General features: G+C 39.5%; 1 protein-coding gene across 26 annotated transcripts in view; it reads left to right on the forward strand.

The window, feature by feature from the left end:
- The window catches only part of EPB41L3 (erythrocyte membrane protein band 4.1 like 3), a 149,852-nt gene that overhangs the window by 116,067 nt on the left and 14,888 nt on the right, over window positions 1-18,897 (forward strand). For 14 of the 26 annotated variants that reach the window (XM_051609574.1, XM_051609577.1, XM_051609569.1 and 11 more), the window contains exons 9-14: window positions 2,342-2,494; window positions 4,478-4,575; window positions 5,952-6,127; window positions 8,250-8,470; window positions 12,039-12,605; window positions 16,755-16,808. In XM_051609574.1, the coding sequence (XP_051465534.1) occupies window positions 2,342-2,494; window positions 4,478-4,575; window positions 5,952-6,127; window positions 8,250-8,470; window positions 12,039-12,605; window positions 16,755-16,808 (1,269 nt within the window). The remainder of the gene's footprint in view (window positions 1-2,341; window positions 2,495-4,477; window positions 4,576-5,951; window positions 6,128-8,249; window positions 8,471-12,038; window positions 12,606-16,754; window positions 16,809-18,897) is intronic. The other 12 variants (XM_051609575.1, XM_051609592.1, XM_051609594.1 and 9 more) reach the window with 4 other exon arrangements.

Here is an 18,897-nt window from a genome sequence, read left to right on the forward strand (position 1 = left end):
AAATGAGTTCCTGTTCTAAATAAGTTACAAGCTTTGTTACTGAAAATTTAACAGCATAGCACTGAGGCCCAAGTAGTTTTTTCAGAATATTGGAGAAAGGCTGTAAATTTAAAAATGGGATGTCCTGAGATAACCAGGATCTTTTTAATGGTAAAAACCACTACTATCCAGTTTTACTGTTTGCATTTTTCCTATGGAAAGACTTAGATCAATAGAAGTTGGTAGACAAGGCCATCTCACTCTAAAGTGGTGTTCTTAATTTCAAAAGCTGCGGTACTAACCAAATTGGATCTGTCTGTGGGTTAAGAAACCCAACAGTAATTTTGGAAGCAGAGCTGAAGGTGGGAAAAGTAGACTCGGCATGAGAAGTAATGTTGAGTTTTAATTAGGCCTGCCAGTGAGATCTGATAGTATCAGGCTAGGGGACAAACATCTCTGTGGATGCCTTTTAGAAGTCATGCTGTGGCAGATGTCTCTATGTAAATGTCTATTCATTAAGACTGTGCCAATATCTTAGGTATTCAACAGATGCTGGACTCACCAGCTGCTGTTAAAACTAGTTCTCCATTATCCAGCACAAGGCTACAATAAAAAATGTGTTCAAATAGACACATTTGTCCTTTGGGTTGTCACTGCTCTGATGAAGCTCCTCGTTTGTATGCTAAGCTGCAGGGATGTGCAGCTCAGTGTCTCATGCCTCAGACATTACCTGACAGTTCTCTGTTCCATGCAACTACATCGCTCCTGAAATAAGCCCATTTCTTTTATTCTGGTTTCATTTTTTGCCAATAATATCACACTGAAAAGCTGTTTCTGACACCAGCAAGAAGGTGTGAATGGACTTGGATCTGCTGCAGAAGTGGGCATCAGGGAAAAAGGCATTTCAAATAAGTTTTTGAGAAAGTATATCAGAAGAAGGAACCCCTTGTGCTGGCAGCTGTGTGCCTTACATGAGCATGTGTGCCTTTCAGGCATTTGCCAGGCAGTAGGACTACTGGCAATGAGACTTCCTTTTTTAGAATGTATTCATTGTATTTAGATGTTACTTTTTGCTCAGGAAACTGAAATTGAAGTCCACTGAAAAAAGCTAGCTTTTTCTCTTCTGCAATACCTAGAGCTTTATCTAGAAAAATATTTAGAAATATTTAGAGAAACCACATTTAAGGGCTGATACCATCATTGTTGGAATATACATCCTCTATTGGTGTATTTTCTAACACAGAAGTCACTTTCTGTCACTAATTCTGTGTTGTGTTTCTGATTTTAAACCAATATTTTTTTTTTAATTCAAGTTGTGCTGTAGCCATTTCATCATGACTGACCTCGCATGACTTTATGTTGATTTTAAAATGTAAGCAGGTTTTCACTATATGCTTAAAGGATGGCTTATTGGGAAAACCAGAGGAAAACAATGAATTTGTTTCATGATTATATTGGGCAACATCTTCATAGCTTCTGTTGCCAGACTTCTGCAACTTGAAGTTATTTTAAAATAACTACCAAAGAACTCTGTGCTTTAAGGTGGTTTGTTCTTTTCTCTGGCAGTGTTATTACTTAGCTACATGAAGAAAAACACAGAATTATAGAGTCTAATGGTGATAGCAAACAGTGAAGTTTTGTTTTAGACTATTTGAAAGCTTCTAAAGAGAAGTACATACTTCTTAAAAAATATTTATTTATGGGTATATTCAAATAAGATTGTGGCGAAATCTCTTATAGTGGTAATGTGTCTGACCTACAGCTTCCCTGTCAAAAAATGGGTTATAGCACAGGTGTAGGTTATGGCACACTTTTAAAAGAATCTTTCTGGTCCAAATGACCAATTTGCTGCCTGCTGGTCATTTCAAAGGGAAAATACTGAGCACAGGAACGACAACATTAAAGAAACAAGGAAACCAACTAAAGCCAAGATGAATCTAAGCATTCACAAGGCTTAGTTATGGAGATGAGTGCTGCTGGGAGAAGTAAATTTGTATGCTGTCCTACTTACTTTCAATCTGATATTTATGCTAATAACACCCTTTTTTTTTATTGTGCTAATAACATTTTGCTATATGATTATTATCGTTCTTTTAATAACATAAAAAAATTCCTCCCTTCTCCTGGAATCTTTCTAAAAATACAAGGAAACACTCAAAACACAGTTTCTCTCACCCTGCCCAGCCTTACTCTTACTTGCATGAATGCAGTCAATGAGTAGGGTAGCTCTCCGAAATCAGGTCACTACAGCTGATGCATTAAAAAGATGTCGCTCAGATAGAAACATGGTATACAGGAATCTATAGTACTGTGGGATGTAAGAAGGGACATGTCCAACAAAGTGCATTGCTTGCTTTTCCAGGATTCTGAAGGAGTGGAAATCATGCTGGGAGTTTGTGCAAGTGGTCTCTTAATATATCGAGACAGACTCAGAATAAATAGATTTGCCTGGCCAAAGGTTCTGAAAATTTCCTACAAGAGGAACAACTTCTACATCAAAATCCGACCAGGGGAGGTAAGGGTGTCCTTAGTGAATTAAACTGAAAAAAACCCAAACATGTTCTCATTGATTTGTTGATTTTTCATGTCTTAAATGCCTGTAACATTCCTCTCCATTTATGTGTTTTAATTTGTGCTTATTTTCTTTGAATACTTTATTTAAAATACAGCTAAATCTTCTTTGATGTTTTTCCATTTACATACAGGAACTAACACAAAGAATAAACATGGCCATCTTTATCATGAATACTTTGGAAAATTAACATACTGCTTATTCATGGAGTGGTCATCATCCACTATCATGTTGTTTATTAGATTAATGCCTATTCATCTTACCCACTAGGAGATGTAGACAGGCCATACCACATTTTTAAAGCGCATTAGGCTAGTAAATTAGGAATCTGAATGGAAATCTGGAGACTGATAAAAATGGAGTCAAGAGTCCATCCATCATTCAGCATTTTTGGTAGCTGCATGCATTCGATCTCCCAGGCTCGCAGGAGCTTATGCTCTGGCTCTGGAGAAGGTGATGTGAAATCTCGTACAGTGAGTGCCCTCTCGTGGCTCAGCCCGGTGGATAGCAAATACCTACTTGACAGGTCAAGCGTGCAAGGCAGAAAGAAGATGATAAATCTTATAAAAAATCCCAGGAGGAGGTCAGGCTCATCAGAGGCAAAGAAGTGTCTCCACTTTAAGTGCTGGTAGAGTAATTGGTCTGTGGTAGATGAAAAGCCTATACCTGTTCTAGATGGTAGAGCTGTATGGCAGGACTGGCATTTCTCCCTTGTTGCAATGTGACAGTTGGGAGCACCATGCTGGTGTGTCCAGTCCTGGCTTCAGAAGTGACCTGGGAAATTTCTTGGAGCACCCCACTTGTCCCAAGGCCTGAACCTGTTTTTAGAGCCCTAAACCAAAATCCATAAACCTACATCTTGTGCACCTCAGCAGACACAGTTTTAGTAAGCAAATTTGCAGTCTTGAGATTGATTTTAAAAAAACCCACAACACAACCAAAAAGAACAGTCAGTGATGTTCCCAATGCCTGCACTCAAGCTCTCCACCACAGAAGTCTTGCTGAGCTCTGCTGGTCTTGGTATGGAGCAAGCACCCTGTCATCAGGTCATAATTCTTACGCAAAATAATGCAGTCTCTCTCCAAATTACATTCAATGATAATGTGATTCACCATCCTGTGTGTCACTTAGATCATCTTTATTGTTTTGCAGCTTCCTGCCTTGCTTCTCTCTGTCAGCTCCCCGTAGGGATCCAGGCTTCCTTACAAGTGCCCTTCTGCCTGAGTTTCCCTGGTCACAGCAACACTGCTTCACCTACCCAGCTGTCTGCGTGTAGCCATCAACATCTTACAGCAGTTGTAGCTGGCACAGCTTTTGCATCTGGAATATAAATCTGCAGCACAACCTAGAAACGTCTCTTAGTATCCCCAGCCAACTCTTTCAATTACCTGTCTTTTCCTCATCCTCCCCAGGAGATAAATTAGCTAAAAAAAATGTGATTTACTAACTCTAGTTCTTTCACTGTAAATCTCCTTAATCTAAGGCTGTGTGAGACCAGATCAGTCCCCAGGGACTATTGCTCCCCTCCAGGCTATTATCAGGCTTCCCACTGTTGTTTAAACTGGTGAAGTTAAAGCAGTAGGGTTATAACACTTAAACTGTGTTTTTCTCAGAACTCTCCCAAGTCTTAATTGATCTCTTTGTTACTATAGGGCATAAAACATCACTGTCACCATGAAAAACCTCTTGCTCATTAACTGAGCTTCCCCCAAAAAACAATCCTCAAAGGTTGCCTTTGATTATCACTCAGCTTCCTTCCCAGACAGTAGTCTGTATTTTATGTATATATTTTATTATATACATGGCCATATACATTTACCCTTGCAATGAAATTATATAGGCAGAGGAAATTAGGATGAATCTGTGTATGCTGTCTAAAAGTAGATGCACAGCATCGCATACATTTTTTTCTTTTTTCCTACCTAGTTTGAGCAGTTTGAAAGCACTATTGGGTTTAAGTTGCCAAATCACCGTGCTGCAAAGCGCTTATGGAAAGTGTGTGTTGAGCACCATACATTTTTCAGGTATGTGGATTTCTTTTCCTAAAGGTGTGATATGAAATGCAACAGAGAAGACCAGTTCTGTCAGCAGAGACAAAACCCTTCAAATTAAATTGTCTTTTTGATCACAACTTGTCTCTGAGCAGACAAGGGAAGGTTGTTCCTTCATTTGAAATTTGAAATGTTTCACCCAAATTATTCATACTGTTTCAGACAGATATTGAATGTTTAAAATCACCATATGGTCCAAATTAATTGTTTTGCTTTATCTGTGCCGTGATATTATCAGCTGCTATAATTAAAGACATGAGAGAGACTTCAGCAGTTCTGCTTGTATAGGGAGAAAAACTCATGGAAAGTTACTGGGGGATGTGAGTAGGAATTTAATTTTTTTTTTTTTTTTTATTTAGTTACATATGAAAATGCAGTAGTTGGTGAATACCCAATCCATAGGTGTAATTTTAATATTGCTGAGGAATTTTGCAGCTATGTTTCTGACACCTAAGATGACCTGAAAAAAGTTTGGGAGAGTGGAATAAATGCTGTAAGTACTTTGTGCTGAGATAGACAGCAAGGAGATACTTTTGCAGTGGAAATGCAAGAGGGTGACATTTACAATGGTGTCAAATGGTGTGCAGTGCTTAAAAACCCCTCTCAAGATGTTTGGGAGGATTGAAGAATTTCTCTCCTTTCTTAAACCTATTGGTTCAGGCAGCCTGTATGTTCATATGAAATGCAGTCTTACTAGCAAAAGATCTAAAAATAAATTTAATGTGCATTTTTGGGGTGTTTTCTGATTTTTAATGGGAAATCTATGTCTAAAAGCATATAATCCATAGCAGGAGAATGGCTTCTTCAGCAGACTCCCATAGCCAAAATACAGAGGATGGGAAGGCCTGGAAAATATCTGCATCCCTGTGAGTGAATACTGGCCTGCATCCACTGGAAACCTGTTCTGGCCCTGTCCTCACCATAGCAGCACTTCTGTAAATGTCAAGAACATATCTGTGTATTTCAGCCCAGGTCAGAGCCCCTGATAAAAGGAACACCTTTTAATTATTTTAGGTTGTTTTGTTTGTTTGTTTGTTTGGGTTTTTTTAGGGTTTTGTTTTGTGTTTTTTTTTAGTTTTCCTGATGAGAAGATAATAAATGATTTTCAAGCAGGAAGGGACTGAGTTATTCTTGCCCATTAGGAATACCTCAGCTCTTCAAATGCATTACATAAGTGGTTTTGTCATGCTTATATGAGTGGCATCCTTTTTCCGTTTTAGCTGAAGACCCATGAGGCACAGGCTATGATGGAGAGTAACACCCAACAGTCATCTTCTCTCCTCCACTGAAATAGTGGACTGAGTTTTGGAGGAGGGAGAGTAACGGGTGTACTACTTGGTGTGTTTTAGGCTCCTCCTGCCAGAAGCACCTCCAAAGAAGTTCCTGACACTGGGCTCCAAGTTTCGCTACAGTGGCCGGACACAGGCCCAGACGAGAAGAGCCAGTGCCCTCATAGACCGTCCTGCACCTTACTTTGAACGTTCTTCTAGTAAACGTTACACTATGTCTCGCAGCTTAGATGGGGGTAAGGTCCTCTTAATTGGCTTTGTCAAGAGTTATCGTCACAGTGGTCACTGCTTTTGATTAGGTGTAACTCTTGTCATCTCATCTCCTTGAGCTTCGGCTGAGCGGTGGAGGCTGTGAGTACCTGCACGTTCACTGCGGGGGTAGGGGAGGATGCAGAGAAATACTATGCTAAGTGTACTGCTGTGGTCCGTAGAAAGTCTGGAGAAGGTCCTTGGGAGCCCACTGTTCCTGGAGCCTCTTGCCTTGGCCTCAGACCTGCAAAGCACTTCTCTGCTTTGAGGAAGGACAGGGCACCTGGAACTGCCAGCCTGAACAAGTCAGGCTTCAATGTTTATGCAGGGTTTGCATGAGTAACTGTTCAGGCTTGGGTTTAATTTGTTTTTTCCCCTATGTGGGTTTTTAATTTAAGTATATGTTACAATTCATAAATGAATTATTTTCCTTGATTGAGTAATAACACTTGCTTCCAATTACCTCACATCCCAGTTGGATGTGCACTAACAGGCTTTTTCCATATATGACTTTTGAAGATGAGAGATGCAGAGTAACATATGCAGGTTAATAGTGCATCTTTCCTCCTTCTCTCTTTTTCTGTGTTTCATGGAGGTCATAGTTCTGCTGCTGCCATAGATTAAACCAGCATGCCATTCAGGGTCTCAGCTACTTCATCAGGTGTTACTGTGTCATCTATTGAGTAAAAAGAGATTGTAGTTTATTTTTGTAGAAAAGTGGTGAGACTAAATTTAGAATAGCTACAGTTTAAAAATAAAATTAAAAATAAACATTTGTGCATTCTCCTGCAGCATTTCACAAACAAACTGCAATGAAAATAGCAGATGGGTGGGGAGGGTAGAAGCTTTCATTTAAAAGTACTAGTGACAAGCCTTCTTTTCTCCCCCCTAAAGGTGCTGCTTGTCATTAATTATTTTGGAGTCTTCTAATCCTGTGTGCTTCTTGCTCGTTACCAAGCAACTGGTGACATGATTGCTGTGCATGTGTCTCAAAACAGAAATTATCCTTCTGCGTTATTTTGTTTGTAACATCCAAACAACACGTCTCACTCTACTCCCTTTGCTTTCACCCACCTCCTAAGCTCATTCCCAAGAGGCAAGATATCTGCAGTGCTTTTCCCCAGCATTTCTTAGACTCTGCAAGGTTTTTATGATGTTAATTTGTGTAAGTGCAAATGGGGAAAAGAGGTTTTTTAATCAATGCTTATGATTTCTTCACTAATGTTACTATAATGCAAATGTGGCTGTGACAGTCCATATTACAATTACACTGTGATCCCAGCCCTGTCATTTGTTACAGATACAAATAACTTCATAAATTTGAATAGTCTTGTTGACTTAGAAATTCGTTACACATTAGTCAAAAGCAGGGTCTGTCTGGGTATATTATTGATGTTTTGATTACATTCTAACTGTAAATTTACTGTTATTTCAAAATCATTCATATATATTGAAGTTTGCTGAATTATTTAATGTTTAGATCCTGAAATATTCTGATTCAGTCTACTGAATTCCATACTATCACTTCCCAAAATGTTTTAGGATAATAAGCTCACTTAACTGGCAGACTTTAATACTTAAAATACAAAGATCCCACTTCTTGATTGTCAGATATTATGCCAGTGTTACATCAATATTGTCGTTTCCTGTAATGCAGCACATTACTTACTGTGCATTTGATCTGCATTGTGATGTTCTGCCAGATTTCAAAAAAAAAAAATCTCTTCCACCCCCATGGCTGATGTCATAGCTGGTTCTCCTTATGTTTCCTGCCTGATAACAGTTGCACTGCATTGATTTTTTTGTGGTGTTTTACTACAGTAGTGCTTTTAATAGCTTGCTAACGTTTAACAACTGTAATGCACACATAGCTGCAGAAATGTGTGTATACACATCCATGATACATGTTTATGCATATAAAAGCTACAGGCTTTATTTCAAGTAAACGGTTTGTTTAAATGTTATGCACATGCTTCTGTTTTCCTGAAACATGACATAGTTGTGTTTTCAGCAATATCTCAAATGTTTTACTAACCCAGCTTTTTAATTTTATGCAACTTCTCAGCAAAAGCTATTTCAGACTTTCCCTCTTTAAATATTTGCTTTTAGCATCAGTGAATGAAAACCATGAAATGTACATGAAGGATTCTGTGTCTGCTGCAGAGGTTGGTACTGGCCAGTACGCCACAACAAAGGGCATCTCTCAAACCAACTTGATAACCACTGTGACTCCAGAGAAAAAAGCAGAAGAAGAGAAAGATGATGAAGAGGGCAAAAAGAAAAGAGCAGAGGAAGTCACCCCGATTTCAGCAATACGCCACGACACCAAGGTAGAGTTTGGAGGTTTTTGTATTAATCTGACCTGCCTGGAGAGCGCTTGGAGAAACACAGAATTGTTAGGGAGGGACAAGATACCTAGTTCCCTGAAAGGAAGCTAGGATACCCACAGTTGAATGAATGTGCTTGTACATGTTTGAACCAATATTTATATAGTCCTGTTGCATTTCATATGAAGTTGTAAAAGTCAGTTCCTGCCTTGGACTCTTTTTTGAAATCCATTTAACAGTCAGCACAGTTTTTTACATAGCATTCAAGAGCTCCTTAGGAAATACCCAAAAGCAGCTTAGCAGTGCACGTTTTGCTCCTTTGGTCATCACTAGTATTTCTACTTCAGTATGGGCATCTTTTTTTTCTTTTTTTTTCTTTTCTTTTTTTTTTTTTTGGTCAGGGCAACAAAATAGTTCTGTGTTCTTGTATGTAGCTCTGTGCTTTAAACTATTATATTTTTCTCATTTACTTCTCATAATGCTCTGTTTCTTTGCATGTATTTCAATTAAGGTATTAATATGCTATTATAAGCTTTTTTTCCTGGCTTACAAAAGCGTTTGCTTTCCTCGTTTGAAGTTTTGCATTGAAGAAAACTGTTTTTTTGATGGTTCTCTGCTCAGTTGTTAAATTTGATTCATCTCTCACCATATCCAGTCTCACCACCGCATACACATACACATATGGCTGTGCATTGTATCTATTAAGTTATTAAAGCAGGGTAAATCAAACAGGGATGGAGAAGATACTGAATTTCAGAGCTTGACAGAGAAGAGAAACGAGGGTAGAAAACAAAACTATCAGGTGTAAAATGTTCTCTGTTTCCTTTATGTTGAAGAGAAGATGTTAAATACTGCATCTAGGATACCATTCAAAAAGTGTACTATGGAATGCACTTGCTAAACAAGTAAGATTTATGCTCTTAATTTATGAGGAACAACTTTGATATATATGTCTTTACACCAGCCAAATTGTCATGCATGTAAATGTTAGAACCTGAACTTCTGGCCTTACTGTATAAGGCCACGATGAGCTACATAGCTGAAGGATCAAGACCTGAGTAAGAGCTGCAATTGAGGTACCAAAAATCAGAAACTAATGGAAATACTGAACATTGTACATGATAAAAGATTTTCTTTTGAAAGTGTGGACTAGCATTGTAGCATTAAAAAAAAATATTCTCTGTAAAATTTAACTGATTCCATTAGTTTCTGCATGGAGAAACTGATGAAAATCAAATATGCTGAGAATATCCAATAGAAAAGTAGTTTTGTTCCAAGTATTTGTTAATTTAGGTCAATGGAGAGATCAGCTGCATTTCAAAGATTATATGTTCCTTATATGTGGCTAGAAATAGTCAAAGATATTTTCAGGAAGATTTTTTGATGGTACTTAAACATGCACAAATGAATTATCTTTAGCCCTCGACCCCAAGAGGTGAGTTTTGTGTAAACCACCCATTAACAGAGCTTCAGTTCTTTAAGCCTACAGATATGTCAGTCCTGCTTCCTTTGGACCTGTTAATGCTTTCCTCATTCATTATAAAAAGAACATGGTGTCAAGCAACACAAGACAAATTTAAAATTAAATTTGTATTTAAGAGTATGTAAATGTTATAGGTAGGTTTTCAAATTCTCCACTAAGACATTTTTTCTCTGTTTTATTGGTATGTATTTAATACCAGACATTATTCTAAATATTAACACTGCAAAAATGTCAATAAGTGAACAGGCTGTATTAGCAAAGAATAAATTTACTTTGGCTTTTTTGCCAAATATAAAGAGAAGTTCTGTGTATTGAACTCACATTTAAGTTCTGTGAGTCCAACAGCATTTAATTTTGACTTGATCTTGCTACATTAAGCCTATCAAGAAGACATTTGTGAGCAGTTTGAAGTTAGGCTTTGTTTTGTTTTTTTTTGTTTGGGAATACAGATTGCCTGAACTGATAGATTTTGTTGTTGTTGTTGTTTGTTTTATTATTTGTTTTTTCCTTCTGTTCTGGTTAGAGAAGAGGGAGAAGCAAAATATTAAGGGGAAGAAAAGGAGCTCTTCTGCGTAAATATTTGGCTTAAATCCCATTGCTACTCTTAATATGCACAGTAAAGATGCGGCTTAGTAGCTAGCATTGGTGCAGCCTGTGTCTAAATCTTCATTGGCTCAGATTTAGCACCAGCTTGTACAGGCAAATGCTGTTTTGGCTTTGAAGACATCCTCCTCTGGGGAGCTGGGAGTGGCAGTGGGAGTGAAATGCCTTTCATAGGGATGTGTGGTAGAGGGAGCACTTAGGGGTTGGTGATGGAGCCAGCATGCCACTTTAGCTAAGTGCTCTTCACTGACTTTGGCCAAAATGTCTCTGATCCATCAGCATCATGGCAGGTCTGTTGTACTGGGGTACTTCGGTGGGGATGGCTGTTGTCCTTCTATATAGCAGTTGCAGCTGCCTTCAGGGAGCATATTAGTTGATGGTCACCCCTCCTGCTGAATCACCTCCTTCCTCATACCAACTTTTTGTCTTTGAATGACCTCAAAGGCTGGTCAAGTGCTCTATAAGCGGCATATCAAAGAAAATTCTGCTTGTTGATAGTATTTTTTTATGTTGCAGTAAAATTTGCAGCAGGTGCCTTGGGTACATTTTCACCTCTTCACTATAGGTAGAGTCACTTTTTCACTATGTGGCTGGATGGGTCACAACACTCTCTCCAGTCAGCCACCCTTCAAGAGAGCACGGGATCTGCTAAGCCAAAACCCTAAGCTCCTTTCCTTCAAGATGCTGCTGAAGCTGTGGGGTGCAGTGTAGTGGGGGCAGATGTCCTGGAGGTGACCAGCCCCCCAGCGCTGCCTGCTCCAACTCACAGCAGGGCCCTGGGGATGGCCAGTGGAAGCCAATCTGGGTGGAGATGGGAGCTAGTTATATTTTTCCATTGATAATGACTGATAGACAGATTTATGCCCCTCCCCAGTCAGAACATGTTTTATTTAGTTTTAGGACCTAGATATATATTATTTTTTTTTTAATATTGTCATTGAGGAGTTTGGACACATAGACTGTTAAAATCCTTAGGGTTATAATTGCTGCTGAGCTTGTCTAATGCATAGATGGGAAGCATCTGGCCCCCACTGGGTCTCCTTCTGGCTGCAGGAATGCTGTCACCAGCAGTATTGGTATTCAGAACACATTCCCTCATTTCTTTGTTGCTCTCCACGTATTTTGTGTTTGAAAACTCCTCAGGAACTGAAGTCAGTCTTACAGTAAGTGGAAATTGGCAGCACCTGAGACTCCACATACGGCCATGAAGTTTTTAATGTAAATCTTGTGCTGCAGATGACTAGAAAAATGCTTAATCAAGAAGTTGCCTTTTGTAAGCTGTAACCCTGATTGACTAATACCTGTGGAGTGTGGCATGGGAACACGCACCATTTAACTAAGTGGAAAGCTGTGGTGTTAAAATACTGTTTATAATTTTATATATATATATATAATTTATCATCATGGAAAAAAATTAACTAATTACAGTTTTCTTTTTGTCCTTTTGCTTTTGCGCCTTGTTTGCTGCTCTTTCTCTGTCCCCAGCCATCTTTGCTTGGCACTGACTCCCGCCTCCCCTCACCATCCCCGCCGCCTGGCCCCCATGCACCTTCAGCAAAGCTGCGCCGGAGATGCAAGGAGAGCACTCGAACAAAGCCCTTAAGTTGTGAGGCACCCAAAGAGAGCGCCCCAAAGCACAGCGACTCGGATCCAGACTCTGACAGAAAGGGACGAGCTTGCTCTACTGAGCAAGACATGTCTTTTGGCTATAAGCAAAAAGCCAGCAAAGGCGGAACGCTGTTTTCCTTCTCCTTGCAACTCCCAGAATCATTCCCTTCCCTCCTGGATGACGATGGCTACCTGTCGCTCCCTAACCTCTCCGAAACCAACCTCCTGCCTGCCAGCGTGCAGCACTACCTTCCCATCCGCTCCCCTTCCCTGGTGCCCTGCTTCCTCTTCATTTTTTTCTTTCTGCTCTCTGCCTCTTTCTCAGTGCCATACGCCCTCACTCTCTCCTTTCCTCTGGCTATGTGCCTCTGCTACCTGGAGCCCAAGGCGGCCTCCTTGAGTGCCTCACTTGCCAATGACCTGAGTGACAGTTCAGAGGAAGAGGTGTGTACCTCGGCATCGAACACACTCTTTTTTGTGTTCAGTGCTTCAGTCCTAACCAGTGTTAGATTGCTGCAATAGTGGTCCTACTTTCAGAGCCTCATTTCTGTCTGTGCTGATGTTAGAAGGGGTGTTTTTGGTATTGTTTTTCTTTTGGTTGGGGGGTTGTTTGGGGTTTTTTTCCTCCTTTTTTATTTTTTTCTCGTGTTGGGAGTGCAGCTTGGGGCCCAGGTTTAGGCACAACACTGTGTGATAGTAGCTTGGTTTGAACTGTGTCAGCTGATGCAAAGTGACTTGCACTAAACAAATTGCTGCTGATCAGCTCTCAAGTCTTGTATCTGAACCCACCAAGACCTTTTCTTCCCCCTTCTGGTTTATAGTAGGGTTATAATAATAGTGAGAATTAAGTACAATTTATTCCATAATTATATATGTGTGCATATATATGTGTATGTATATACATTACATTTATACAAATAGCCAGAAATAACAGGCACCCTCACTTCAGGGTGTTTGAAATTCATGTGGACTCAGCATTTTGCAAGAGGCTTTCAGCTGTAACCTGATCCCAGAAAAGGTTTTCTGGTTCGGTGAAACCTGCATCTGGATTTTCAGCCTTGATCCCATCTCTGCTGCAGATTAAATAGTTTTCCCATGCTTAAATCCAATGTATCAGTGTGAGGTCAGATTGGGACAGCTGTTCTGCAGCTGGTGAGGGAGCAATGCTATGTGGGCTGTCTTGCCATTTGCAGTGTTTTATTAGCACTGCCAAAATGGATGTCTTGAGCCACCAGGGTTATCACAGGTTGATAAACCAACTGCAGGAGGAGTCCACAGTGGTTCTTTGAACTGTGGATATGATTATGTATCCAGAAGAGTGAAAGAAATCTGCTTGTTTAAGTAACAGAGTAACTGGCACCTCAGTTTTTGCAGGAGCCTAGTTATTCTTTGTTGACAGAATAAAATGATGAGTTCATTTTTTCCTCATTTTTCCTTTTTCCCCTTCATCTCCAAATGCAAAAATACAGTTTTTGCTTTGTAAGTTTTAAAAAAAACCAAACACTTAAATCAGACAATGGCAGACCAGTTGGCCATTTGTAAAAAGCTGTCCTTGGCCTCTTGTCGATGCCATTGCAGGAGTCGTCTTCGATAAACCAGCTTGCCCATCTAAACATTTGTGTCATCTGTTCCTGTTGGTTTTGTAGGACTTGGTGCAGGATTTAATTTCCTTTTTGTGGAAAGCCAAAAGTCACATCAATTTTTATCTTGTAAAAGCATTGTCTTTAGATGCTTTTGGCTCTGTGATGCCTAACAACTAAATAATAATGTGTCATTTCTGATAAAAGGCATGCAAAGTGTTGCTGTCTCATTTTGTGTCCTCATTTTGAGATAGCATTTAAGTCTCAATTTGCATTAGCTCTGCACTTGGATTAATCTAGTAGCAATAACAGCATTAGTACCATGCCAGCTCCAGAGGCAGTAACGAGACAGTGTTTATGTAATACATTCATCTTCCTCTTTCAGAAATGAACACTCTTTTTCATTAGTAAAGTTAGGAAGTATCGAGCAGAAAAACTTCTAAAATAGGCTTTTTTGTGTCTCTCTTTTACGAGGGTGATTACTCTGGCAGTGCTTCCTGGCAGACAACACAGACTTGTGCCTAATCCAGGGGGTATTTCTTGTTCAAAATATTGCATGAAAGTATGTTTTAAACTCGGGCATGTCTGCATTACATTGGCAAAACAAATCACAGCAGTTACGGTCGCAAGTTAGAGGAGGTTCAGCCGCAGCATCTCGGGAGGTGGCTGCCTTCCCTTCCTTCTCACCTGCTCACCAGCCCCACCAGCAGCTGTCCTACAGCACATCTCAGAGTTGAGCCAGACCTTTCTTACCCTCCACTCCAGAGGAGACCTGCCTTGCTTAACCTTAATTTGCCACTGCCTTCTCTGTGATCACCCCAGAGTTTTACTCAAGTAATTAAGTAATGCTGACTTTGACTCTGTGACTGTTGATTGGCTTATTAGCAAACATGTTAGTTACAATAAAACAAATTTTATGCCTTATTTAGGATTTCATTGCTGTTATGGTAAAATAAATAGAAATTTATTTTTTTTTTCGCCCCAGTTAGCAAAAGATTGCACACAGTAATGTAGAGGGCTACAGCCAGTCTCCTGAACCAATCTCATAGCTTGTTGAGCTCTGTTCTCCCTTGAGCAGTGGATCTGGAGGCAGTCCATGCTGTCAAAGACAGAATCTCACGCCTTAGATTTGATTAGCTTCTGTATTTGCACCTCAGCTAGTATTTCTGTTGACTCTTCTCTAATGTTCCAAATTTCAAGTTCTTAAATGAGTCCTATATGCAAGACTTGTGTTATGGTGCCTTGACACAGATCTTTTAAATCCTTTTAAATGCCTAGATTCATCATTAATTTCTCTTCTTTTTTTAAATAGCAGGGACAATGCATAGATTTTTTTAAATATTGCCATACCTTTACAGTTTCTTAGAATCATAGAACGATTTTACTATTTACAACCTTTCCAATTGCTTATAATGCTATAAATACATGAGATCCTTCACTCATAAAAAACCCCAATTTTCTAACACTTCAGAGAAGGCAGTTAAACCAGATAGATAGTCTTTTTTGGCATTTCAATTAAATTTAAAAGTAAAAGTGGTTATTGCTTGAAAAATTGCATATAACTTGCATTCGTGCACTTGCTTAATAGTGCAAAATGCCTGTGTATTCTTCTGCCTGTCATACAAGCACTACAGATTATTCAAAGGAAGGAATAATGGAAAACAAAGCAATGAAAAAATATCAAAATTGCAGTTTTATGAAACACTGGAGTTGTCAGGAAATGACAGAAGATAGGAAATTCATAGTTAAGACTATGATTCTCCAGATTTTTTCTCTCATGTTATGCTGATGTGTTTGAGGATGAGATATATTGACCTAGCTTTAAATTACCAGCCTGGGTTACCTTAGATTATCTAAGGACCACAGAAAATCACTAATCGAAACCAGAGTTTTCAGTGATGTTAAAACAACTTGGATGTGCCAGTCTGGGGCAGTGGGGAGCACTTTCTTTACTTACTAGTTTTCCATAAGCCTGCGTAACATCAACAATACTCACTTGAACTCTCTTCTCAGACTGTAGCAACCAGCACCTGACTCTATTAAATCTTGACACTTGGGTTCTCCACTGAATCATTCTTCACAGTGTCGAGCAAAGCAAGGATAGATCAGTCTGTGCAATGCTGTGCTTTGTTTCATTTTTATCACTTGTACCTAGTAAGTGTTTTTAGTTTTTTTTGGGGGGCGGGAGTAACTTTTACTTTCCTCTTGCTTTCATCCATATTCTTAAATGGAATGAGAAGTTTGTTTTTGTTTTTTTTTATTCTTTTAATGACAGTTTTCTTTCTTTTTACTATTGTTAACAATATCAGCTGGTCTTTATTGAAACCGAGTGGGATGTGAGCCTTACCATTATTCTGCAGACAGACAGTAGATGGGCTGGGGGTATGGTTATTTGAACTCCTTGGTAATGCAGACAGCCTCATGGTGTATAAATGTGGAAACAAGAACAACTTCTGTACAAATGAGGGGCTGAAAGTCAGGTGACTGTTAAAGTAGCCTTTTTTTTTTTTTTTTAGTTATCTTTTCCCTCTCCAGATAAAAAAAAATCAAATACCATATTAATCTATATTGGCTTGAAAAAAAAATTGGTAAATCATTTTCTTTTAAAAAAGCATTATGGGAGGAAAAGTTTATTTGAAAATATTAACCTTTTTTTTACCCCAGTTTTTTTTTAAAGCCACCTGGCTTTCTTAAGAAAAAAACAACAAAAGAATCTGCTATTCAAATAACACCTTTCCAGCAATGTTTCATTTGGCTTATAAATTTGTTCCAGTAAAGCCATATACTGTGTACAGTACGCCTTGAGTCTTCCTCTGAGTCTGTTCTGTTTACTAATATAGCACTTTTATTTTGCTTCTTTGACTTGTGCGTGGTTTGAAAAGCAATGCCAATGCAATTCACAGGGATGTTGAATTTAAGAGTTGCCCTGTGTGAGCCGCCTGTACTGATGAGCTGGGTTTATTCTTTATTCCTGCCTTCCTCTCGGGACCCGGTTGCTTTTCTAACCAAATAGACTGACAGTGAGCAGACGGATACTGCAGCTGATGGTGAGACCACTGCCACTGAGGTTTGTACAGTCGCCAGCACCCAGTTAGGGCAGGGGAGAACATTTTGCCTCATCTCTTCCTGACCCTGAGCGCCCAACTGCATGTCTCCCATGGCGGTTCAGGGTCCCTCCGCTCGCCTCTGCATGAACAAGCCTGCGAATGCAGGGGCTTTGCTGGGGGAGTTGAGTTTTTGGTGGTCCCTATGAGTTCCTCTAATTTCTGTTTGATCTGGAAACTGTGAGGCCTCTCTGCTGTGTGGATAGAAGGGTAGTGGCAGCGTCACCCCCGTCAGTGCTGCCCAGCTGGGAGGGTCTTGCTGGCCATACTGTACCCTTCGTTGTTCCATTTGCTTGTTTGCTCTTATAATCTGCAGCCTGTGTAAGAGAAAGGAGGGTAAGAAGACCTTAAAAAGCAGTTTTCAAATTTTCTCAATAAAGAAATTTCCAGATTGTCATAGAATCATAGAATGGCAGGTTGGAAGGGACCTCAAGGATCATCTGGTCCAACCTTTCTAGGTAGGAACAGAGTTTAGGTGACACCCCACACCCTGTCAAGCTAAGTCTTAAAAATGTCTAGTGTTGGGGAATCCGCCACTTTGCTGGGGAGATTATTCCAGTGTTCAACTGTTCTCATAGTGAAAAATATTTTTCTGGTGTCCTGTCAGGATCTCCCCAGAAGTAAAGCACCCATTCTAAACATCTAAGGTTTTCCTTGAATGTAATACCATGTGTTGTCTTCACGTATTGCCACCAGTAGCCCAGGTATTGTCTTCAGTGGAGGCTCTGTTATGCTTTCTCTGCACTGAGAAGGCTCGTATCCACAACACGGTATATAGACTGTGCAGGCGAATTCAACCCCATGTGACTCCAGTGAAGTGCATATAATGCTTTCATAATTAATGTGGTTACAGCTGCAAACATGAGCTGAATTTGGTCTGACATCTGGTAGAAGACAGAGTCTTATCACAAACACTACTGTAGTTTTTCGGAAGGATCTCATTAATATTTCAGACCACTTTAAAATTACCATCAAGGAAAAATTCTCTGTGTGATGTGTCAGGGCAATTCAGCCTCAGCTGTAAATAGAATAGATTTGAACTGAGTTATAAAGTAATTAGCAGATAAAGATTTTTCTCATGGGTCATTTGACTAATTAGGACTATATGAAAAATTAATAGTAAAATAGTGGCAGGAGCATTAAAAGAATGCAGATGGAGCAATGACATAAGGTCTGTTGAGATGAGTCAGGAGTACAAAATGCTTTGAAGTGCCTCTTGCCCTGTATGGCTTTATGCCTTCAGTCAGTAGAGAAAGTAAAACATAATCCTAAAACTGTGACATTTAAAATGTTCAGTTTATAAATAAAAAAAATGCATTATGATCTCCCTAGCTGCCATTTTTGTTTTAGGGAAGAAGATTCAATTAAAAAAACTCAGTTTTCTGGATACCTGGATACCTGGATTATGGATACCTGCTTTTCAAAAAGCATGGCATACTTGCCAGCTGAAAATTCAGCCCTCAGGAACGAGGCTGCTTGGACAGTCCATATTGCATTGCTTGAAGTTAACGTGATGCCTGTGCCATTTCAGAAGGCTGCCACTGCAAATCGATCCTAAAAGAATATACACAGGCTAAATATGAAATGAAATTATATAAATAAATGCACTGGGGCTAGGGAAATAACATTTTAAGCAAAATAAATTAAGCAAATAAAATGTGCTTCATTCTGTAATGGTAAGTTTATGCAAAGCTTTGCCTGTAGCCCAGGAGATGTCATATCTTTAAGCTCTGGGATTATGGACTTCCAAAGAATTTGCTGTTGCTGTTTGGTCCTAAACCAGCCACAGTCTTGGTGAGAAGGTCCAACTGCTGACCTCCAAACAGAGATCTATGAAGGTGGAGTACACCAATGATATTTATAAAATGAAAATATTTAATATCCCTTTGTTCACAATTAACAAGTTTGAAAAGAGGAGGCTTGTCTGAGTTAGAAGAACCGTGCAAAGTCAATGCGTCTGCTCCTTCTCCTTAAGCCCTTAGCATAGAGAAAGTGTGACCTTAACCTAGCATGTTCCTCTTGCCAATTTTTGTAAAGCCTTCGGCCATACAA

Source organism: Apus apus, chromosome 2 (genome assembly GCF_020740795.1).
Source record: "Apus apus isolate bApuApu2 chromosome 2, bApuApu2.pri.cur, whole genome shotgun sequence".
Taxonomy (NCBI): Eukaryota; Metazoa; Chordata; class Aves; order Apodiformes; family Apodidae; genus Apus; species Apus apus.